This window comes from Crassostrea angulata, chromosome 8, assembly GCF_025612915.1.
Source record: "Crassostrea angulata isolate pt1a10 chromosome 8, ASM2561291v2, whole genome shotgun sequence".
NCBI lineage: Eukaryota > Metazoa > Mollusca > Bivalvia > Ostreida > Ostreidae > Magallana > Magallana angulata.
In genome coordinates, this window is record NC_069118.1 from 27,427,484 (window position 1) to 27,453,938 (window position 26,455).

At 33.1% G+C, this 26,455-nt stretch overlaps 1 protein-coding gene across 1 annotated transcript; it reads right to left on the minus strand.

Annotated features, from left to right (window-relative positions):
* Window positions 1–21: 21 nt before the first annotated feature.
* LOC128158495 (kinesin-like protein KIF28P) lies at window positions 22–25,745 on the minus strand. Its single transcript, XM_052821365.1, has 26 exons — window positions 25,623–25,745; window positions 23,459–23,652; window positions 21,252–21,467; window positions 20,409–20,526; window positions 19,925–20,036; window positions 19,397–19,504; window positions 18,803–18,936; window positions 18,309–18,379; window positions 17,939–17,999; window positions 17,464–17,640; window positions 14,794–14,909; window positions 14,558–14,672; window positions 14,180–14,243; window positions 13,545–13,670; window positions 7,930–8,090; window positions 7,372–7,520; window positions 6,820–6,957; window positions 5,959–6,094; window positions 5,517–5,602; window positions 5,315–5,383; window positions 5,074–5,193; window positions 4,598–4,729; window positions 4,066–4,113; window positions 2,904–3,116; window positions 2,370–2,426; window positions 22–1,764 (listed from the first exon to the last, which is right to left on the minus strand). The coding sequence occupies exons 1-26, from the start codon at window positions 25,663–25,665 to the stop codon at window positions 1,657–1,659; spliced, it is 3,072 nt and encodes a 1,023-aa protein (XP_052677325.1). The 5' UTR covers window positions 25,666–25,745; the 3' UTR covers window positions 22–1,656.
* Window positions 25,746–26,455: the final 710 nt, after the last annotated feature.

Genomic DNA, 26,455 nt, shown 5'->3' on the forward strand with positions numbered 1-26,455 from the left:
ACATACACAAATGCAATTACAATAAGTTGCTGATCCAATTTTATTCATTTTATAAAATATGCATGTATTTGCAAAACTAATTTCATTTACAGTGTCAGAGAGTGAGTAATATTGTATTTTGATTAATTGTGAAAAGTTAGAACAAGTGGGGGGGGGGGGGGGGTAAAACACCTTCTGCATCATAGTTTAATATACTCAGTAGAAAAAATGTATATACCCAAAACAGTCATAAGTTATGCTATAAACAGCCAAAAAATTAACATAATGATAATCCTAGTCAAAACTAGGACAGTTTTACACATTAATAAACATAGTACATCCACCAATGATCATGGAAAATTTGGTAATATTTGAAATATTGCCAACATGGGTCAATCATCAATTGGCTTGCTGGCAATTAATATAAGTACATGTATACACGATTATTTAAAAGTTGATGTTAGACACTGTATTTATATTTTGATATGTTTAAAACAGATCTTTTTTCCTTTGCATTACAAAGATTTAAGTGCTTATAAGAAGACGCAGGTAGTTTTTGATAGGATCATGCCTGGATTTCGAGGGAATAGGGGGGAGGGGTTGTCAAAGAGGACCCCCGCCCCTCACCCCTGAAAAATTATTGAATTTACATAGTAAAGTTACAGAAAATATAGGTAACATATAAAAATGTTGACATTCATGAAAAAGACAATCTTAAGGCTCTATATTGCACAAAGAAGTTTGTGATTTGATTAAGATAAATAGTCAACTAAATCAACTATAGACACAGCTAAAGAAACACTGGTTGATCATAAAAAAATACATATACATGTATAACAGGACGGATATGAGATGATATTCATAAGGCATGTGTACAAAAATAAACTATCTTCTTCAAATCCCATATTCAGTAAACTTAATGGGCAAAACCCTGTTTATCAATTTTTCTACTTAATAAATTGGAAATATCAATAAAAGTTAAAAAAAATTAAAATAATTATCATACCAACAAAATAAGACTCTAATAACATATTAACAAATATGTAAACTAAAAAAACCTGAATAAAAATTAATTTAAAGTATATATGATCTAAATTACGTGTAATTTATTTCTTATGATAAAATTATACAACAACCAATGCAATGACAATTACAATTTATATATTACATTGTATATACCTACTTTATGGCTTTAAATCAAAAATTTTCTAAACCTCTTACTTATATTTTCTACCTGTACCTGCAGTATAAACATTACCGGTTTTTCTGTTATCATGAAAACAAGAAAAGTATAGAAGTACATAAATAATGGACGGTGTTTTGAGAAAAAATAAATCATTATACATTGCTTGTTAGAATTTTGCACACATGGAAGATTGCAGATATACGCTGGCAAATATATTTGAAGAAAAAGACCCACAAAGAGTTTCTTTTATCTTTGAACAAAATAAGTTTGCAAGAATTTTTGCAATCAAAAGTTCCATATATTTTGGAAACATGTCAGTATCATTTAAACACACAACCTTTTTGGATATTATAACGACCATTCACAAAGTTATTAGCAGGATTCAAGAAATCCAGAAAAAATGTCAAAATTTGGGACTAAAATCATGGAAGGAGATGGACAACCAATGTCCACAGTTCATGCAGTTGTCTATAGAAAGATCCCTGCGGATTTCATTGGATAGAGCAGGCCTTAGATGCTTGATCTCCCATGTTTTCCTTCTGGGCGGCACTAGAGGAAGTCCGCCCTCCCCCTCCAAGCATAGCTTCCAGCTCTGCAATCTGAAGAAAAAAACCCCACAATAACTTTCAACTTTGGTGTAGAAATGAGAAATCAAAAACTCATCCTATGAATATCATTATTTGGCTTTCGCTTATTAAAGACATGCATGCATCATAGTACACCACCAATCAATATTATGATTTTAAAAAAATTGCATTTTTTTTTACACACATTAATGCAAGAAATGTCATATCAAATATTATTATACTTTCATGTTAAAAACTGAAATCTGAATAGTTTAGACCTGTTGATAATCTGCTCTGTTACCCTCAGTGTTATTTAGCAACACACTTGGAAACGGGTAACACATGGAATTGTTACATGTGTGTAAATTATGCGCGTACGGTTCACTGTAGAATTCACTTCATTTCTATATAAAAGCAGTAAAATTTTCTTTAAAAATAAGACATTCAGTATAAAAAAATAAATAGTGCCTGTTTGGGAGGGTACCTGTTGAAATTGACACCCCCGAGAAAACCAATGTCGACCTCCGCTTTGCGTCGGTTGACAATTGTTTTCTCGGGGTGTCAATTTCAACAGTTACCCTCCCAAACAGGTACTATTTATATAATGTCAGTAGCAGATATAGTATGAATGGACTTACAGTGATGGTATCATTTCCTCCTCTCTTCTTTTGATTCAGTAAGCTTCTGAGGTCAGACTACAAATGAAACAAAAATTATAAATGCTTCAAAGAAAACACTACAGTGGTTGTGTATTTGCCATTTTAATCAACCTAACATGTACCTTGTAATCGAAACTAATAATGCAAACTAAATTAGCTGACAGGTATCACTTTTTTGATTCTTTGAGTCACAATATGGGAGCACCTCTTTAAATGATTATTAGTTCTATTTCAAGATACCTGTAAAAACAATTTAAATCCAACAGAATTTTCAACATTAAAGGGCCTTCCTATGCAACTGTCTTTTCTTTTCTTTTTCAAATTAACCAGTTAATTTTATTCTAACTTCATTTCCTCCAGTTGCAAATATATGCAAGTAAATCATATATATTTTTCGGCAAAAAAAAAAAAAAAAAGAAATACTTGTCTAGTTGAAAAATTCTGAAACATGTTTATATCCTTTTACAATATTACTCCCACCTCTCTTTTCACAAGAGATCACGGTTGACTTACCACCGTTGATTCGGAATTTGCTGCCCTCTGCTCCGCTGCCTTGGCTCTCTGGTTGGCATCGTCCGCTTGCTTTTTGTAGGTGTTGATTTGCTGGTCCGTTTGTTTTTTATCAGCCGCCGGCGGGGGAGGAACAGGGATGATAACTCCGTTGTCTTTGTTGTTGTCTGCGGGCTTGGCTGCAGCCTTCTTCACAGGTACTGGTTTATTATCTCCCTTTAAAGTTTGGAAAAACAATAATATATATTTATAATATATATATGTATTTATAAGTATGAAAAAAGGCATTAACATTAAGAATGATCAGAAATGGGTTTTTTTTCGCTGTCTTCAAAGAAGTTTATAAACAATTTAAAAGCAATTATCAAATAATTGAATTTAATGTGAAAAGAAAGAAGTTAAAGAAAGAAATTAATTAATTAGCATATTGCACTGCTTTAACATATTCCAGAGGACTCTATAAGAATTTTATTTTTATTTTTCAAATATAAATAAATCTCTAAGTATGATATATCAAGTTTGAATTACAAAAAATATGAACTAAATAAATATAATTTTTAATATATATAATACATGCACAAGTATACTAGTATATTAATTCGGTAACTAATACTATGAAAAAAAAATCATAAAAAAGAGAAGAAAATTTGAAACTGGGATATGATCATAGAGTTAGGTAGATATCACCAACAATTAAGAAAAGGTGCTTACACTGTTGGTTGGAATGAAAATCTTAATTCTAAAGAAGTTGATCTGAAGTGTGTACATGATGCAACATCATAAACAGCATGCATTATGATGAAACAAAACCACCTTACAAATCTATATTAAACAACTAATAAATTATAATCTAGTGTACAATTACGTACAAAGAAAAATATTTATGACTTACAAATAAATGCAACAGAATTCTAAGCTATACATATAAAGATTTGAAAAGGCCTAGTAAACAACGATATATAGACTTGTACCCAACAAAGAGTTGTTAATGGAAGTCAGAGTTTAATTGTCTTAGCAAAACAGAGTATATATGTATATAATGGTCAGTAATGAATTGTGGAAAGAAAGGATAAAATAATGACAGCTGAAAAAAATATTCTAATAAAGGGACAGAAGCCAGGGAAATACACAGAAATCAGAGAGTGGACTAATGTGGGGACTTTACAAGTTTCTTTAACTTGGCTTGCTCCTCCTCATAATTACTTAAGCCAAACTGAAAGGAAACGTTATACTGTACATTTTAAACATTATCTGCCATTTCTAGGCAAAAACGTTACCCACATACACATTAAATGCTAAAATTACTATTCAAGTATATATGCAATAACCTTTTAATATTCTTGCATTTTTTAGAGTTATGAAAATATCATTCCCCTACTCCCTTGTTCTACTATAAGCATTGTACAATGCACATGCATTGAAAAAAAGATAAATTGGTACATTTCTTCATGCACAAATACAAGAATAAGAATTCCAAAACATGCAACATTCAAACAAACATGCTTTTAGGCACAATTTCATTCATAAAGATAATCCATGCATCAAATAATTTACATAAATTTGCATCATGCATCTATTTTACTTTCTATTAAATATAATGTTAATCATTTGTTACATTTGCAGCACATGTAAACCAGGTAGTTTACATTTGTAAACCAGGTATCTAGTTTACATTTACTAAAGTTATAATGACATACCAGGTTGGATTTCTCTCGAGCCATCAGCTGTTTAGTGTCTGCCCCTAAGGTGGCCCCACCCTTTTGTGAAGAATCCTTTTGTTTGCCCCACACTTCAATCACTGCTACAGAATCCATCAGGTAGTCCACAAGCTAGAAAATTTGTAGCAAAAAATAACCATTAAAAGTCTGAATAATTATGCTTTTAAAAGTTTCCAAAAGACATTGCAACATTATTCAAAAGCAACCAATCAACGTTAACTCCAAACAATTATATTGATTTTGATCAACATTAGATTTTCATTGGTTGAGAAAATGTTCCTTGGATAATCTGTATATATATAACCAGTTTTTTAAAACAATCATTATCAAATCATGTCAGTGAAATAAAAAATATGAAGTATTTTTAATAAACAACTTCTATTTGTGACTGAAAATACACACTCGATCTGGAGAAACAAGTAGACTTTGTCTAAAAAAGAGGAACTCATACTTACTTCTGAGGTACATTTGGAGAACTTGAAAAGTTTCTCAAATTTGTACTCTGGATTCATTCCATCCACAAAGGCAGTCGAGGAGTACTGATTGTCCAGGTAGAACTTGAACTTACAGCAGCTCTGAAATAATTCAGCGACATAATAAATCAAGCAATCAAAATAACACAGTGATTAATAAATCTTGCAGCTGAAAGATTGAGGACTACACAATCTCGAATAATTCATGCTTTGAGATGCTAACCTGTCTCATGTTAGATGGCAGACCACGGCCAAAATTGATCTTGAATTTGAAGTTGAGCTCCTTCCCAACCTATGTGGAAAATAAAAATAAAGAGATCTTACTTTTTTCTGGTCACTCTTACAGCAATCATTTTATTAATCTGTACATAACATAAAATTAAAATTGGGAAAAAAATAGAATTATATATAGGTCAATTAGTTACCAATTCTTTGGGGTCATCCAAAAAGTCATCCTCTCCTAGGGGTCCTCCCTTAGTTGTACATGGCATGACCTCAATCTCTATGTGACCTGATTAAAAAGTTAATTATTGAATAAATTCTTGCTGTTATTAAATATTTGATTCTCCAAAACAATCCTCAATTTCTTTTCTATCATATGCCTACATGCATGCACACTAAATAGTATATCATCAAACAATAAATTCATGCAAGAAATTGAGATGACAAATATGAGTCTCTGAAGTTTTTAACCAATTATATCAGTGCAAGTATCAGTAAAAGAATACATGTACTGTAAGTTATGCTAAAGTACCACTTAATACAGACAAAAATTTATAGAGCTGACACATGCACTAGGTGCTTCCTACTGCTGTGAATTTTCAAACATTGTGAAGAACTTAGTAAATCCTTCAGAAAGAGCCCCACCATTTTCCTTGCCCTGGTAGTTAGTGACAGTCAGAGTCTCCTCGATGTCCAGTTTGTGACTCAGTGACATGAGATGGACATGGACTGTCCCAATCAACACCTCTACATCCGCATCCTCCCAGAACGGGTCCTTCTCCTACAAATGTCAAGGTCACTATAGTGTAATACTCATCTACAAAACTCTTAAAAGTATTATTCTTAAATCATGCGGCTTCCATTTATAAGAAGACACATTCTTGTTTCTCTGAGGTGGGATTCTTGGGAACATCCCAGTCATCTGGTTTGGGATTGTTTTCCTAGAAAAGAGATTGTGTCTTCAAGACGGGCTTTGAGCCCATAGGAGGAGCGTTCTTTCTTTAGGAATCACATTAATAAAACTAACCCTGGGTACATTCAATTCATCTGCTCATTTTGGGATGGGATTCATCATTTTTTTCCCATATCCCATGGAGTGGGAATCGTGTTCCTAGGAGAGGAATTTTTTCTCTAAGAGTCTCAGAGTGATTAATTAGATTTACAGTATTTGTGAGTATCCTAGTTATCTACTCCTTTAGGAAAGGAATTTTTTCACTCAAAAAAGAATTTGTTCACAAGGAGTAAAATCATGTTCTTAGGAGTGGGATAGTTTCTATCACAGAAGGATTAAATAAAACACTTCTTACATTGAGCACATCTGCTCCTTTAAGAATATGAACATTTCTCTAGGAATGGGATTATGATCCTATTGGAGAGATTCTTTTTCTAGAATTGGGATTCAGACAGTACCAACCCTGCATAGACACATCCCAGTCCCCTGCTCCTTTAGGAAGGGGCCATATTACTAGAAGGGGATTTTTTTCTAGGGTTGGGATTATGACTTACCCTCGGCACATCCCAGTCATCTGCTCCCTCTACGTAGTTCTGATACATCTCCTGCATCAGGAACTTCCTGTTGATGAACTTGTTACGATCCCACAGCCATTCATTGCCGCTCTCCAGATTCCTGATCTTCACCATCACCTACAGGAACGCCATCAAACAGGTATAAGCTTTGATATTTTTTTAACTGACGTATTTCAAATCCACTGTAAAAGTGGTTATTTACGTGTGAGGGAACTTTACATTATTTACATGGTAAGCTTAAAAGCGCATAAAATACCTCCACAGGTATGGTAAAAAACTTGTGTATTGTTTGACCACAAAAAACGCATACTTGACCACTAGCATAAACAACCAAATTTACTGTAACATGACGATATTTGACAAAATTTCATTCCATCCTCAATCAAAATTACATATAATGGGTGTTAACAATGACGATATAGGACAGTAATGCTGACAACAAGATTGATTAAATCCTTTACTATTACTTCTAACAATACTTAACCTAGTAATGGCAAAGATACCACAAAATAATAATGAACACTGTTGTACCTCTGTTTTTCCTTCTTTGAGACCCCTGGCCTGTGGGGACACCAGAGCAAGTTCAAACTTGACCTTCTTGTCCAGCTCTGCAGACATGGCGTCGGCTTCATTGACCATCGGCAGCATTTGAATTACATCTTCTTGCAGAATCAGGTCATCTACAGAAAAAAATTTGATTGCTCCATATACATGTATTTTGTCTGATAGAAGCCAATAGCTGATTACAATTTACAATGACCAGAAGTCAAGGTCAAAACTTTTATCAATCTCAAGGTCAAGATTATAACCTCATGCTATGGCTACTATTGCTTTAAAAGATGAATCTGACTGAAACAGAAATCTTTTTTAATGAATTAGATAAATGAAAGAATATTTTTTTCACTTCCCTCAAATTAAGAGTTATGGTAATAATTCTTACCATCCTTCATTTATATTCACATCTTGTTTTCAGTATAATGATTAATTATTTACTGTGTCTGTGTTCTTAAATGAACAAACCTTATAAAAAGCTTAAAAATAAAATGCATTTTATTTTGTGGATGTACTGTTATTGATGTCGACTCTTACCCTCCGATTTCCCAGTCTTGTCCATGAAGCCGGCCTTTTTGGCAATTTCCTGTTGGGCCGTGTCGTAGGTTGGGGTCTCTGTCACTTTTCCTTCCTTGACATTCTTTGCCTCATCTTGTGGGTGGTGGAAAACATAAAGGTGATTTGGACCAAACAACACTCTACAAATACAGAAAATCAAATTTTAAGGTACCTGATTGTTGAGGGGGGGTTGGGGGGGGGGGGGGGTGGGGTGTGTGTGTTAAATAACTCTTCTTTTATTAATTAAGCATGCTTTGAATAATATTCTTTTAATGGTTTTTTTTTAAGAATTGCCCTCTTTTTTTCATTGTCACAAGCGTTTTTTGAAAACAAAACCATACGTCTTTAGTTGCTGAGGGTGTTAAATCTGATGTCAAGTTACGAATGATTTGTAAATATAGATATAACGATGTGTTGATCTCGTTTATTGTACAAAAACATAGGATTTCTTAGCCTAATTTGATCAAAACGGGATGTCACAGAGAAGAGTGGTCGAAATCAGGCATGAAAATATAAACTATAATTACCAATAAGGGAGCCATATTAGTGTATGTTACAACAATCACGGGGTGGAAAATTCATTTTTATTCATAGTTTTCCCCCTATTAAACAGGGGAAAAAAATTGCAATCCAAATATGACTGTCCCATTTTATGCGGTAAATTACGTTACGATTTTCTTAGATCTATAGTGAAATTGTAATTTGCATTTAAGGTTAGGTTTAAAGGATAACAACAAAAACAAAGTAATGAATTAATGAACAAATGATGATTCAGAGGCAAAAGATATCATTTCTGAAAAAAAATAACAAATTCCGAAAACTTTCCACTTTTTGCATTTAATTGTGAATTACGTTACGCGATCTTGCAGACAGAACCTGAATGCTACAAATTTTAAATATCTTGACTGATGTACATACTGATGCCCAATAAAAATGATGCATAGGCAATGCATTTAACTGCTGTAATTACTTCCGTATTTTCCTTTAAAGCAAAGTCTGTGAACTACGTTACAGTGAATTACGTTATGATAAATTACTTCATGTCGTAAAATATTTTGACCTGGGAGCCAAATATTCAGGTATCTTTTTTTAATTGACACCGCTTAACATACGGGGACTTGTAGAATAAAGTTAACACGCGGGAACCATTTTGACTTGGAGAGTGGTGGAAGTAATCATTTTAAGTGTGAGTAGCTTATTTTTGACTAAATGAAACTTTTTTATCTTTTATCATGTTAATAGAACTTGTTTCTGAGAATAACGAATATATGTTATACTTTGATATCATAAGTATAAAACATTGATTTGCTCTGTGTTTACATCAGGAATGTGCCTCTATTATAGTGTAATGTAATTCACAATAGTGTAACGTAATTCACACACATTTGCAAGTACTGTTTTAATTTTAGATAATGACTAGAATGAGCAATGCTGAGCGTCAAAAGAAATATCGGGAGTGGAAAAAGGCTGAAGAAGGCGAAAATTATTTGAGAAAAGAGGTTCAACGTGTAAAAAAGTATTATGTGCCCACTTCAGAACTATCGAAAAAATCGCTATCGAAAAGATGCAAAAGAATAAAAGAAAGCATGCGAAAACATCGACAGAGAGCAAAAGAGGGCGCATATGTGCAGCAGACTCAGATGGGTTCCAGTAATGACCACATTCAAACTGAAATGCAGACTAACGATGATGAACCTGGACCATGCGATTCAACAACTGGAAGTCAGCCAAGCACATCTTCCAATGGACAACATTTAGTTGTAAAAATGGATTTCAAAAATAATAGTCACGGGGTGAAACGAAAAAGAAGAATCAATAAATCTCTTTCAAGGGCAAATAAGAAAGTAAAGACACTAGAGTTAAAGGTTAAGGCACTAGGTATGAGAAATGCAACACTGAGAAAAAGAGTACAGCGATTAAAAGATAAAGTTGATAAATCTCAAACTAAACAGAATGATTCGAAAACTGCAGCGGTGTCAAGCACACCAAAAAGCAGAACAAGAGTAGAGGTGAACAGTCTGAATATGACCCCAAACTCCAGAAAAAAGGTTAGAAAACAGCTTTTCTTTAAGAACTGCCTAGTTGGAGACACAGAAGCTTCTGCACTGAAAGCGAAGGGGAGAGCCAAACAGAGAACTGTTTTGGGAATTGTTTGTGGAAAGCTAATCCACAAATATAGAATGGGAAGACAGATTAGTACATGTCTTGGTGTACATAGGAAACAGATTCTAAAAGCGAGAATAGGAAAGAGTATAAAAATACAGCGACTTATTTCTGAGCGCCAAACATTGACAAGAGAGGTTGAGTCGTTCATGGAAAGAGATGATAACAGTACCTGTTTGCCAGGCAAGAAAGATGCCCACAAAGATGGAAAGGAACACAAACAGAAAAGGATTCTCAATGATTACATTTATAATCTCCACAGAAAGTTTTTAGCGGAAAACAGCAACACAAAGATCAGTCTTACGGTTTTCAGAAGAATGAGGCCGAAACATATCAGTGTCGTCAAATTTAGTAACAGAAAAACGTGTTTATGCCAAAGACATCAAAACATGGTCCTAAAATTAAAAGCTTTGAAAACAATAGGTATGCCTACCACAGAAAACCCAGATACCTATGTTGAGCAAAAATCAGATGATGAAATTTTGAGTGATATAGAAAATTTGGCAGAAGAAAATATTAAGTTTGCAGAGTGGAAAAGAGTAGAGGTGGAGAGAAAAGGAAGAACTTTCAAAAGAATGCAAATAGTGACCTCAGAGAGACCTAGAGAAGAATTTGCCACGCTGATGCGCACAGAATTAAGAGAGTTCAGAAAACATGTACACAGAGTTAAGGTGCAGTATGGACAATCTAGAAGGTTAAAAGAAATACTGCCTTCTAATCACGCAATATGCCATATGGATTTCGCTGAGAACTACACATGTGGATTTGCTGAGGAAATTCAGTCGGCCTATTTTGACAAGAACGCAGTCACGCTACACCCTGTTGTTATCTATACAAAAGAGGAAACGGGAAATGACGTGAAACATAAATCACTGGTTGTGGTTTCTGATGAGCTATCACACACTTCATCGACAGTTTTTGCGATAATGAAACAGGTTATTGCAGAAGTGAGATCGATCTTACCAAATGTTGAGATGGTTCACTATATGACGGACTCACCAACATCGCAATACAGAAATAAACAGATCTTTTCAATAGTAGCACAGCATGATACAATCTTCCCTGGTATCAAAGCAACTTGGCTTTATTTTGAGGCAGGTCATGGGAAAGGACCCTGTGACGGGGTCGGAGGAACGGCCAAGAGGCTTGCGGATATGGCCGTTAAAAGGCACTCAGTAATTATTCAGTCGGCAGATGATTTTTACCAGTGGGGAAAAACTCAGGAAAATAGCTCTTTGAAATACATGTTTGTTCCAAAATCTCATTGTGCAGATGCTCATGCAGAACTAACAAATCTTGTTGGAAAGCAAGTAAAGGGTACCATACAGGTACATGCTGTTATTTCCCTAGGGGGAGGTGAAATAGCTGTTCGGGACACATCCTGTTTCTGTGAAGCATGTTTTGAAAATGGAAATGTGGTACCACCTTGTGAGGGATGGGTAGTCCATAGTATGAGCTCTGGTCCTGGTCAAGGTACTGAGAGAGGCACATCTACCAACAGCTTAACAGACGAGCCAGCAATGGACCATATTGCTAATGATATTGAGAACGCAGGTGAGCTGTATCAGGTAGATGCATATGTTGCAGCCATATACGAAAGTAAATGGTATATCGGGAAAATTCTCGAATATGACAACGAGGACCAGGAATATCATGTTACTTTTATGACAGGGGGGAAAAAGTCATTCAGATGGCCCGAAAAGGCAGACAAGATCTGGATTCCTGATAGTGACATACTTTGCTCACTGAACGAGCCTGTAAAATAGGGCAAGACAAGAAACATGTTTAAATTCTCAGAAAAGGATCTCGAAAAGGCCCAAAATTTGTTTGAAGAACTGTAAAAGAAACTCTTTAAGAAAAAAACCCTGCGTACTTTAAATGTTCCTTTCCATATTGATTGATTTGACACTTCCTGCTTTTTATGTGAATTACGTTACGTTGTTTGATTTATCTTCCACACTTATTTTGAAATAGAATACAATGTCTAATCCCACCACATTTAAGTGGGCGCTAAAGATATTGGCGAAATAATTTGTAATAAGTGGTAGTTCTGCACTTTCAGAATATACAGCTTATGAATTAGACTGAAATTTAATAAGGTGTGTAAAATGTCACTTAATGTGATGTTTCGTTATAATTTTGAGACATTTTTATGTTATCATTTGCAAAGGTATTGCCATATTTGTTATCATTTCTTATACTCTAAATTGTAAAAATGCTCCGTTAGTTCATTAAACAATGCCTGTTTGTAATTCATGGATGAATGTGAATTACGTTACAAAGAGGACCATTTGTTCATGTCTCAAAATAAATATCTGCGTTGAATTTTAACATACAAAAACTTGAGAGTATCCTCATAAAAGATATGCAAAGGGAAATATTGGAATAGTTCTTAGTTTACTTAAGTATGTGAGACTAAGTAAAGAATAACAAAATTTGCATTGTTTTAGAATCCATTTTTACTTCTTTTTTTGTAGATGAAGTGTGTGTAAAGATGGGCTTTTTTAGAATTTGTAGTAAATTTTCAATTGTACGACTGCTTTTAATTGGATAGTTATTTTACCTTCATCAAATATTACTACCTGAAAGACCATGGTGAATGCTACAAAAATAATTTATTCAAAGTTTTGAAAATCATCCTAGGAGATAACGTAATTCACTACCAAATTTACATTACATTTGTTTGACGGTTAGCAGAATATAAACTCTTCTTTCCAAGGGCTCTCGTGTGTAATTTCTGGTCATTCAAATATTGCTCTATCAAAATTTAAACATTCCCTGCATTTTCGTTACTGAAAATCCTCGGCCGTTTTTTGATTTCTTTTGGGGCACTTTAACTGACTTTGGATGTAATAACTGTTCAAAGTTTTTAAATTAACCAGAATTATTATTTTGTAAGCATGTATTTTTTCGTGTTTATCATAGGAGTTGCTACAACCTAAATCTATTTTTATAAATGAGGCCCCTTGAGGGGTTATTTGACATATTTATGTCTATTCACTTTAAAATGAACCTAAATTAGTAAACCATTTGTAAATTATCGAGTAAGTAAGGATATGTTTCATTTAGAGAATCGCTTTAACCTCGTTTTCCATGATGACCATAGTCGGACGAAGATCTTGTAGTTTTCAGCACGTGTCAATTACTGTCATTCAAAGTCCACGTGGTACAAATAAACAATATAAGATTATTCAGATTTCTACGACCCTTGAATCTCCGGAAGCTCATAATTACGTTAATTAAGTATGTGAAAGGGATTTTCGTGTATTTCAACTATTACAATAAACGTTATTTCTTATTTCCTAACTATACAATAGGTAAATCTGAAGTTATTCACACATGTGTTTTCAGCTGTAATGTCTCTTTAAAAGTATTCTACAAAATGTCCAATGAAAGATGCTGTTACATCAGATTTCAAATTGACATCTTACCTGTCATTGTGATGGAGTTCCGTTTCCTTCGTAATTTTGGCTCCGTTGACCAGAATTTTGCCGTCAACAGATTTGATTTTCACCACTCCACCCTTGTTTGTAACTACACCATGTTGCTTCTGAATGCTAAATTTAAATCGGCCAGAATCGTAAACACGGTTATCATAAAATGGTAATTTTTCTACTTCTATTGACATTCTCAGCTCCATAAAGAAAGTTTTATATCAACCACTTAAGTACCGATATTTTATTGGATATAATTAAATAATCAATCTGTAAGCATTAAATGCTTGTCACAATATAGACAAAATTCAGATACATGTATCTTTATCTATAAATATGTTTACAGGTCATTTTGTCAAGTAGTTAAGTTAATCATAATGCTTCACTCTTCTGCAAGTAAAACATGCACTCTATACATAAAATACAATCAAAGTACTGAATGCACTGAATGAGTTGTTTACTTCCCTAAAAGTTGACATTATCTCCTTATTCAATGAAAGAATATGGAATGAGTTAATTATTTCCAATTTTATAAGCATAATTGATCATTAGACAATTTATTTTGGTACAAATTGACAATATCTTAAAGATTATTTTAGTTTTTTTTTGAATTGCTTTTTAATAATATTTACCTGAGTCCACTTATAGTTATCTCTGCTGGAGGGCTGGCATTCTTGTTTCCAATTTTTGATGTACCTACAAATGCAGATTATTTCATGAGTTCAGACACCTAACAACACTCTCCTCTAACCTTTTCCAAAAAATTTTGTTGTATTAATGGCATAAAATTTGAAACAGTATGTGTTATGGTCATTTGCATCAAATGAGAGAGAGAGAGAGAGAGAGAGAGAGAGAGAGACATGCAAACAAATACCAGTAAGTTAACATAAACTAATGTACATTTTAATTAAAATTACATTAAAGCTGCATAAAAGTTTAATTTCTCTGTGCTATGCCCATTTTAAGCAATATGTTTCCATTTCAATTTGCCATATCACAACGAAACACACCTTCTCTGGCGAAATGGACTATCATGGCAGTCAGGGCAGGGTCTTCATGCAGATTCCAAAAGTGGGGAATAACCTTTTTCTCTTCCTGCTTTTTGCGTTCTGCATCAACATTACCCTGTAACCAGAAGTTTTGTTATTCATTAAAAAAAAAACTATGGTAGCTACTTATAAATCTAAGAGAAGTATATAGGAAATGGGAAATAAAGAAGTACATGGGAAATGGGAAATATCTGCACCTTATTTGCTGTTTCTTGCTCTGACAGTCTCTCCTGCCATGTTTTCTTCATGTTTTCAATCTCTTCTTGGTTCTTTCGGAGTTCTTCTTCCATTGCCTTTTTCATTTCTTCAACTTCTGATTTTGAATAATATATATGCCATATCATTTCACTGCATATAATCATATATAAAAGCCAAAAAATACTGCAATTGCAGTTTTTAATTAAAAAAAAAAAATAATATATCTATAAAATTTCAACAAATACATATTTTTGTGTTAAAACTTGTTTTGATGTGCAGTGTGAACACATTTCAAGAACAATGTAATATTTCAACATAAAAACATTCATAAAGTGTTTGAATTGTGTTCATGCATACCAAAATTCATTAAAAGAAAATCAACAGAACTCAAAATCTAAATATTTACATGCACACTGTATCTATACCCCATGGTACCTTCACCAAGCCAACTTGATTTCAAAGTATATACATGTAATATATATGACTTCTAAACACCCCTTCTAAATTCTACTTTGAGCCAGCATATATTGGTGATTATATCATAAAGCCTGTAGAAACATAATTAAAATACCTATAAAATGCAACTAAAGGCAAAAGATTTATGTCAGGCTGAAAAAAAAATCATGGGGCCTTGGGTAGGGGAATTTAACATTAATACCATAATTATCAACTTGTTAGTAAACCTTAGGCTACCCTACTTTACAAAGTAAAGTGACATTTCAACGGTAAAAATCTTGGGCAAGCATGCAGACATTGTAATTTCTAGGAGTTTGCTTGTAATTAAAAGTGAAAGGGTATCAAAGAGTTAATGAGATTAAGACTTTCTTAATAAAGATTACGAAAATAAAGAAAATAATACAAGTATTATTTTCAAACAAACATGAAAAAAAATATTGGAAATAAAATAAATTAATAAAAGTAAAATTATTCTATAAAATGTGAAAAAAGATTTTTTCAGGAGGCAAAATTTTACATTCAAAGATGTTTGGGATATATAGGGAGTTGGTCAGACAATCTTACACAATTCATAGGCATATCTAATATCATTAAGTGTGTATATATACCAGATTCATATCACCAAGACAAATATTTCCAAATCGTTCAACAAATTCAATATAAACGTCTGATGGTGTGGCTTGACCTCTTGATAATCTGCAAGTTTATTGTTCAGTGCTTGCTTTTTCAACCATTTTTCCTTTATAACTGTTGAAGCAATGAATCAAATAAAAAAGATTTTAAAAAAAAGTTGTCTAATATAACTTAATTAAAAACACACAAAATACTGTTTAAGCATTTCTAATTAATAAATGCACAAAGGCTAAATTCTTTTTTAACTGGTACTAGTATATTCAGGCAGATAACAAAAACATACCCTAACACAGCTAGATTTAGCTTTGAAGGTCTGCAATGGTAGAACATACAGTATGTTGTATTTATATTCTTTTATATCTTGCAATTTTAAATCAATTTTTTAACAGATATCAAATAAATGCCCAGACTAAACTCCTTGCTAGGGAAGAAATGTACATTAATGAAAAATATTATCAGAATTGGGTACATGTAATACCCTAATAGTAGAAAAAGGTGTCAGACCACATCCAAGTCATTTCTTAATTGTCAGATACTGTGGTTTCATTAATTTTTGTGGGCATCTATTTTCGTGGATTTTCTGAAAATCACAGTTTCAAGGATACGTCAATTTGTGGCCAATGATCCTATCAATACAAAATGTTAGTTGAAATTGAACTACAATAAACATTTAATTTCGTTGATCAATTAACCACGAAATCCACGAAAATTGGTATTCAACGAATATTGATGAAACTACAGTAATATGCTGTTGACCGTAAGTGAATAAAACAGAAAATGAAAGAACCAGGGAGAAACCCAAGTGACAGCTAGCACTGCTGCTACAGAGTAATATATATATTACCTTCTGATGATTCTAAAACATAATGGTAAAGGTGCTCTCATCAAGAAGCATGCATTCATAATTATGCTTAATTATGGTGCTAATAATAACTCAATTGTATGATAAATCTAAAGCAACAAGATCGTATGTGTCAAGCAAGAAAATGTGCAATAGGATAAAAATTCTTAACTTTTTTAGAATTGAATCTTAATTTGCCATGATCACATTTATGAATTCTAATTTGCAAATTTCACAAGGAATTGCATACATTTGTGAATAATTGCAAACATGTTAATGGAAAATATACTGTTTGTGCAATATTTATTGATAATTCTGATGCACCCTGGAATGATCTATACAATTGAATATATTTAAATCTATCTAATATAACTTTGATTAACAAGTGCAATTATCTAATCATACAATAAAGTCTTTCAAGAATGATTGCAGATACAATTATATATATTAAATTGAAATGATTTAATGTATTTATGCAGTGGTACAAAGAAAACAACATTTACAAAAAAAATCATTCATGGACTTCAGATCTAGAAATGCATGCGTGAAAGCGTAGATTCCATCTTCAAAGAAATCATGTACAATATCATTTTTGTTCTCTCTATAAAGCAAGATTCGATCTTTCTATTTTTTTTTTTTTATAAAACTGTTTTCTGATATTCAATTGAATTCGAAGCTAAACTGAAGCACCCACTTTTTCTTTTGAACCAATTTTAACACTAAAGCAATTGCTCTTTACCTTGGTTTGGGTTTTGACCAACTGCCCCACCGGAAGCTTGCAGCTGTTCCAGAGTGATGCCCCCTGATTTAAGCAGCTCCATCAGCCGCGCGTTTTCCTCCCGGAGTTCACGGATCAGTTTGTCGGTCGGACTCTCGTTCACTGTGGCTGTTGTCTTGATGGCCTTGGCTCTGTCAGCTGTTCCAGTCATAAGAGTTCATATTACTGTAAACGTACTACATTAAACTGTGTATTCTATTTAGTTTTTTGGCGGAAAATGGCTACCGCTAAATCAAGTAAATCACCAATTGTAAAATATATAAGTTGGCAGATAGGTACAATTAGAAATGCGCTCAGTCAAATCCAAGCTAACTTGTTGAAGAGTCATATTTCGCAAAAAATTGTACACACTACATATAGTGCATTCACAGTATTTAACTTAGAACTGGCTTAAAGGAGTGATATGTTGATAAGTAATGTTAATATATAAACTCACCAAACCTCAAGGTAGAGAGAGTCTCATCAAAGTTAATGTCTGCTGGGCTGAGAGCGGCAATCTATAAAAAAATAAGGCTAACGATAAAGATGCTGAAGATGTGTGTAAAGTAAATCAAATAACAAGCAAGAAATACCCAAATACCATGATATAATATTTTTCTTTCAGAATATGTAATAAAGCAATACATGTATGTATGGATGAAAAATTAAAATAAAATAGTTAATTGCCACATTACCTTATAAAATTCTGATGAAACAAAAACACTTAAGATTAATTTATTTTGGTTGTATTGTAATAGACTGATACACAAGAAACAATAGATTATGTTTGTTTGGCCTATTTATATAGAGTGATATACAAGGCTTACCATGATGGTTTTACTGTTGCCTCCAAGAGCGTTCTGTAGAAGTTTGGTGAGAACAGAGTCGCGGTATGGAACTACAAATACACCACAACAGGTCAACAATTTCAAATTGTGATTACTCATTAAACTTCAAGCATTAAAGCCTACATAATTCAAACCTTACAATCTGATCAAGCCATCAATATTTTTCTACTGAATTCAATTCTGACATCAACAGTCTCAAAACTTAAATCATGACAAAAAACAAGAAACAACTTAAACTCAACATTCTGTCTTCACTGGAACTTAAGAAATTATAGATGCATGACTATACCCTGGTAGACATTAAACATACCTGAACAATCTTAATTGTATATATTCATCAACTCTAAAGCCTAACCACCTTTTTCTATGATATGCACATGTTCTTGTACAAAAAACATGTAATATATAAATATTTTGTTCATTGCCATTAAAGCAAACTCAGATGAGATAGTTATTCAGCACTCATCACTTACCAACAGTTTTCTTATTGCCCATTGATAAGTCGGCCAGGGCCTTAATGACATTTCCCAGGGTACTCAGCGACTGGTTGATGGCTGATCCTTCTTTGAGACGGTCCCCGGTGGCTCCTGTTGATTCTGCTCTTTCACTATGAAATTTAATGGGGAGTACAAATAAGAGGCAATGTGACATGTTAGTGACTCATAATAATAATATTATTTTAAAATATCATGAACAGGTACATGTACATGTGATCAAGAGAAACTTAATCCAAGTTCATTCTCCAGCAACTCCTGCACAATTTCAAAATAAACCGATCTGATTCTACACCTCAAACACCTTCATAACATTGAAATTGATATTCTTAATATTGCATGATCACTTAAATATCCAACAATTTAAGCATCTTCTTACAATTGCAGACTTCAACTTCACAGTCTTCTTTCAAATACATTATTTAAAAAGTTCTCGCAGAAGCTTCAAGGTTTAATATAAATACAAGGATCATAATTTGTATACAGAAATTAGTTTAAAACTTTTCCATGTATCTTTTTTGTGACCTTTGACTAATCCTTGACCTTTGAATTTATCCTTGACCTCTGACTCACCTTCCTGCCAGATCAACAAGGTTCACCACCGATGTCCTTGTCATGCTCTGTCCCGTTTCATTCGGGGTCTTCTGGACAAATGTGATGGCAACAATGGTATGAGCTCGGCTATAAATAAAGGAAAAAATATTCATAACACATGGATTAATAGGGTGCATACATAAGAAACCAACTAAAAGACTATTTGCAATAAGTTCATTTAAATGTAATTATATATCTTCATTCAGAGAAAATACAAACTGAATGCAATTTCATTGCAGATTCCTTGCCTAGATCTAAACTGTCAATTCCTTTTGGAATCTAATTCATGACAATTTGCACTAACTTATGTCAATTTATGCCGAAATATTTCATTCAGTTATCAATTTAAGTCTTGCTGAGAATATTAATTTGCACAATAAAAGGTTTTATACACTCAAAATTCATTGAGTTACCTAAAAGTATAAATAAGTACTATGTTTACATTTCTATAAGAAGCTAGGAAATATTGACAGTCCATTCAGTACTTTAATTATTGCCTTCTGTTACCTGCTGGTGGCGTTCATGTTTGTGGCTGCCACAGTTCTGTTTCGTGTTCCCTCGCTGATTCTGTTCTCGATGTCATTGTAGCTGCTGACAGGACAGGAGACCAGAGATTCCACTAAAATCAGTCAACAACCAAAATACTCTGAATGACAAAAGGCAAATCTACATTCACAGATAATTTAGATATTCTAATAGAACATACATTTATATATCAATACTGAATGACAAATGACAAATCTTCATTCACAGATATATTAAATAGTCTAATATTATAGAACATATATCAATCATTGTAAAGATTTCCGTTGCAGAGAACATTTCAATATACAAAAAAAGGAAAAATGCATGTCTGTAATACAAAAAATTCATCTTTTATCATAATTAATTATATGCATGCACATACCAGGTATAATGTGTCAATCTAAAATCACAAAATAATACATTTACAATTAACAGTTAAACATCTTAAACGAATCCCAGTCCATACCATAGAATCCCTTGGACGGATGCTGTCGGACTTTTAATCCGCCTTTTTGAGCGATGGATTTTGGATTAAGGAGATCCCTGACCTGTTCATTGTAAATCTCCAGCATGCTCAATGTCACCTGAAAATATGCAAACAAAAATTATCAGCATTTCAAATCCTTTTTGCAAAATTTGAACATAGCAAAATTGAATAAATGCATGTATCACTGTTGTGCTCTTAAACTAGGTGTAAATAATGTGTACTTGTAAAGCCTAATTTTTTTTAGCAGATTTTAATCTCAATATTATTATTCATTTAAATTGTGCCTAATGTGCTCTCTATCTTTAAAATATACAGTAAAATGAAATTTTTGTCAATTTCTAACATTAATTGACATAAATTCAAAGCTAGTTTTGATATCTAGAGCTACTAAGCTCTTTCATATTGGTTTCTAATCGTTCTACATCATAATCTGATGCATGCGGTTCTTCATGTGAACTTTGATGCATGGCTATATGGGCAAAGAGACAAAATGAGCATTGAATTATGCATACATGACATAAAGCATATTATATTTTTTGTTTTGGAGCAAGCAATTACTTGTTACATATAAACAAGTAATTACTACAGCTCTGTTTGGCAGAGAAGTATAAGGGCACTTGCAAGCACATACTAAATATTTATGGCTGGATATGGAATGTTGGAAAGCGCTTGCAAGCTTCCATGCACTTTTCATAATGTCATTATTGAACAGGCCTCAGCTGTGATAAACTTTTTTTGGTTAAAAAAAAACAAAAAGTTTTTTGGAGGGAGTTAAAAAAATAAACTGAAAAAGATAGGGGAGGGGAGCATAAAAATTCAAACCTGGTACTCTTCATTTTCACCGGCTGTGGCTTTTTTGTCCTCCACTCCTTTGAAGAGTTCCTCGCAGAAAATAGGGACAATTCCTTTATTGTTACCATATCCCACCATTGAGTAGGACTTTCCACTTCCTGTCTGTCCATAGGCAAACAAGGAGCAGTTGTAGCCCTTCCAGGCATTGTCAAGGACACCTCTCCCAAGGTCATCAAATACCCTCCTCTGAAAATGGAAGATTTTTTAAATCACAGTGGTTATATGGTATCTAATGTATCTCAGCCTAACGTAAATGAAACATAATAGACCTTTAAAACAATTGAAAAAATATTTGGAACTTTCAGAATTTGAATTTTCACTGTCAAGGGCCTTTCTCTCTCCCCCTCCCTCCCATGTTTATGTTTCTCTCTCTCTCCTCTCTCTCTCCTCTCTCTCTCTCTCTCTCTCTCTCTCTCTCTGCCAACTATAATTCAAAAATTCTTTCATGACAACTTATAAAAAAAAATACACATATTAAATCAGATCTTTAATTTTACTTTATACATCTTCTCTCTCTCACCAAAATGTTTTCATGACAACTTATAAACTCAAAATTTAACAAACAAGGTAAATCAGACCTTTAATTTTACTACATACACGTACACTTAAATGGGTTGTCATCCATGATTTATGACATAAAGTAAACAACCCCCCTACACAAAAGCGAGTTTAAGAAGCTGTGTAAACATGACTCTTACCTGTAAACACTCTCCCTTTAATTCTGTTTTCAAATTAAAATTTTAGCCAAAAATAATCTGCTTTACAAAAAGAAAACCACCCAGATTATCTAAGAATACATAATAATCGCAGCCAGCACTTGATGAATTATTCAAAAACCATAAAAAATCGTCAGCTGAATCTTCATTGATTATTTTTTTCGGCATTCATCGATCGCTAACTCTCCGAAAAATTAATACAAAGATTAATCTTAAATCTCAAAGCTACATGCAGACCTAAATGGAAACTCATAAAATCCTATAGCCATTGAACTTATTTTTTGCTCTGATCAAGATTAGCAGACACAAATGAGATTCCTGGATCAAGTTTCAGGCACAGAGAAAATTTAATGAGCTGAGAAAGTTTTTGATGTACAGTAGTGCGTCTTGTCTGCAAAAGATTTAAACTGCTCCTGGAAATTTTATAGAATTAAAATTAGTAAAACATGTACTCGTATAAATTTGAAATTAATATACACGTTTAACATTATGCATTCCTTATAATGGCCATGGTGAATAAATACAAATTTGTATATATTGTACTGTACTCTGTACTGTTATACATTACTACGGTAATTTATTTTCCAATAAACCATACATATAAATGTCTTAATTCAAAGAGCTTTCTACCACTTATAACAGAAGGTAAAACTGGGCTGGTCTATAAAGCGCGCATCAATAAAATTCCATCAATTATTCATACAAATTTGTCCTTTTAGAATGCATGTCCATTATCTCTATACTTCGTAATGGATCCTGTAGACTGGAGTCGATGATTTGATTTAACATGCAGACATTTATTTAGTTATTAAGCTATTTTTCTTTATGGTGTCTACTTCCTGTACATAAAGAGCACTGGTACAACATGTTCTTTATGTAAAACCCAACTTCCTAATTCCTAAAAGAGCAAATTAAGTACTTTAAACTTAAATAGACAGAGAGGGGGAGGGGAATAGGGAGTGGGTATATAAGACTACAGTAGATTCGTGTTTCGCATCAAATACCACACATAGTGGAGCACATGGCTCAGTGGTCATGGGCATTAGGCCAGTAACCAAAAGGTCGTTGGTTCAAACCCAGCTGCCAGGTCACTTGACATTCTGAACTTGGGTACCCGCTTATGCTGGGGGTTAAGTTGCGATGGACTGGTGTCCCATCCAGGGGGAGTCAATGACTCATCCGCTTAGCATCACAGAAACCGGGGATAAGTATCAATGGGCCTTATGCACCTTATGGCGCAGAGAAGGATTTAATATCACACACACAATCCAACAGCAAATGCAAAATTTTTGTACGTCAAGTGAGGTTTTAAAATGACGATAATTTAAAAGTTAACAATCTAAGAAAAAATGAATTGAGATTTTAAATTCTATTTGGGGGACTATGGTTATTTTGCAATTTAAGCAGATATTAATTCCCTACATATAATAAGGAATCTACAGTAATATATATATATATTACCTGGTCAGCATATCTGCTTCCTGTGGGTTCCAGATAGCCACTGGACGATTCCTTGAATTCATCATGTGACCAGTACGAATAATCAAAGGCAAAAGAGCGAGGCTCGGCCTTCAAGTCCTCAGGGTTTTTGATGTACGTGCTGTTCCCCTTCATATCAATGATGAGGGTGGCCTTTCTCTGCTTCTCGCGGTCATTGTGCGATATATTAAGGAAATATTGGTTTTATATATCACAAATATTTGTTACAAAATATATTTCAATATCAAACTGCAAAACTGATATAATTCCAAATTAGCTTTTAATTTTTTTTTTAATTTTTTAAGAACTCCACAAGAAATTTGAGAGTATCATATGTAAAATCTCAAATTAAATCATGCAATGACTCGATGAGGAATGGAATCTTGAACCCCTGCATTCCCAGCGGGCATTTCAACGTTGAAACAACGTTGAAATAATGTTGCATATGAAAGTTGAGGCAACGTTGAAAATGTAACGTTGTTTCAACGTCAAAGTTCAACGTTGATTCAACGTAGAAATTGTGTTGAAATCTGGTTTAAAATATATATATAGATGTGACAATGAAAAAAAAGTTAAAATTAAGTAATTTTTGTAAAATGTTGTTTATAAACATATCGTCTTTTATTAAGTTGTGCTGTTTTATGTGTTTTGACACTTTATTAAAAAAATCCAAAAGTATAAAGTCAGACTTTATTTAAATCCTAGTAGTATTTGAGTATATCCTTTGCTAAACAACTTGTGTATTAAGTCCTCGTTAAAAAGTTGAACTTGGCATTTCAAAATGTTTTAAATAAGGCTGTAGGAGAAACCACGTACATTCCGCCAAATGGTAGCCATGCTTGTTTTCCATGGCATGAAACAAAGGATGTCAACACAAAAACGTAGAATCCACAATTGTCAGTTCATCATTTGCATTCTGCAGACTGATTTAAAAAATAACTCCCAAGATACTCCAGAGTTAAATATAAAATAGTCACAAATTAATCGTCCAAAAGCTAAAATCCCGGCATTTTACTGTACATAAAACCTGCGTAGTGACTGCACGAGGTGTACCTAAGAACTGACTTTCTTTGTTCACCAATAGCGTCTTTAGCGGTCAAGCTGACATAGAGCAGCCTGGTAAATTGCATAACTCCCTTGATCAGCAGTGCTTGCAGTAGTGATAGGTCCGCGCATCCCCTTCTCACTGACCCAGTTAAAATGCAATTAGCCACGTGCTGTACGCACAGCTCAATCTCAAATTTCTTGTATGAAAACAATCTTTTTTATAAAAATGTTATGTGAAATATTAATTTAACTTTTCATTTAAAAGAAAATTGATATTTTAATTGGATAAGATAATAATATATTAATTTTATTGGAATATATATAAGATAAAATTGTATTCAAATTAACATTTAATATTTGTAAAAACACGTACGTCATTTATTGCTTCCACTTTACAAAATATAAGTAAAACCTAAATTAAACAAATGATAAGGAAGTTTAAATTTGAAAATATGTGTTCAGTTTCATTAATATATTAAAACGTTGTTTCAACTTTGAAAAGTGGTTTATGTCTTCAACGTTGAAAATAAGTTGGGTCTTCAACGTGGAATCAACGTTGAGTTATGGTTTGGGTTTCAACGTTTAAACCTCAACGTTGATTCAACGTTGAATAATGGTTGATCAACGTTGCAACTTGATTTCAACCATTTCTCAACGTTGAAACAACGTTGCGTGCCCACTGGGTTATATTCTGGTGATATTAATAATAATTAGAACCTTCATACTGCATGTGAAATATTATGTTTAAAAAAGTCTTTAGTAAAAAAAATATTAATATGTAGTATGAGGATTACAATTTTCAACAAACATTGCTGGAACAGTATAATGCAAATATTCCTCAACCAGAAATATAATATATTAAGATACAACATTAACTAAATGAAAAAAAGGTTTGCCATAGTACTGTGTACACTATGTATTATAGTTCGGAATTTCGAAATCCACAGGTGACATGATATCTGATGACAGTATAATTTAAATGTTTATCAGAGCCAGAAAATATCATAAAGAAAAAATACAAATAAAAAAAAATATGACGACACTTTTTAAAAACTTTTCAAACAACTTTAAACGAATAAACATTGATTACAAAAGGATATGAAAGGCCTCACTCGAACAGCTACTTTCACGTTTTCAGCCATTGTTTCTGTCTTGCCGAGGAAATTCTGTCGTGGTATGACAGCTGTTACTTGTCGCGCACATGTTGATTCGGTCGGACCAACATCGCCAGCTCAAAGTGTAATTATAAATATTATGATCCTTATTAAATTTTCATTATTAACTCACATGTTTACATTTATTTGATTGTTTTGAAATATGTTAGATGATTGGAAACCAGCGAATGTTGTTGATCTCGAATAATAATCGGTCTCTAACGCGGGGGGATGCATAATAAACAAAACAGCCCAACCTTGGTTCTTCCGTAAACAAATGAAAGACAACTCTGTCTGGACTTGTAATGACAATAGAACCGTGAAACGCACTATTACGTACGCTGTAGAAGTTTTTTCCCCAACTAATGTTCTCTAGCAGGGACGTGTACATACGTCCCTCTTTTTAGTTTACTATAATCCGAAACATAACGTTAAACCTATAGTAGCAAAAATTCTGATATGATTCACAAAATTAAATGAATAGGCTCCATCTGAAAATTGAAAAAAAAAACCCAAAAAAATACCACACACACAACACAACACAAAAAAATTTAAACACTTTAAATCCCAGGAATTATTTTTTCATCTTGTATTACAAGGTTGAGCATCAATATTTGTTGTGTGTTTAATTAATTCAAAGATTTAATAGATCATAACTGAAGAATTAGTATATATTAATTTCTCCCAAAATCTCAGCATCATTAGATTGAACCACTCATTCCTCAGAATCAAAATTCAAATAACTGTATTTTTATGACATATTTCTGAATCAGATCTA

Coding starts and splice junctions, on each gene's coding strand:
- LOC128158495 (XM_052821365.1), bottom strand. CDS start 25,665: ATGGCTGAAAACGTGAAAGTAGCTGTTCGAGTGAGGCCTTTCA. Junction 20,527..21,251: donor GTGAAAATGAAGAGTACCAG/GTTTGAATTTTT, acceptor GCATATTTTCAG/GTGACATTGAGCATGCTGGA. Junction 18,380..18,802: donor GGGCAATAAGAAAACTGTTG/GTAAGTGATGAG, acceptor GTGTATTTGTAG/TTCCATACCGCGACTCTGTT.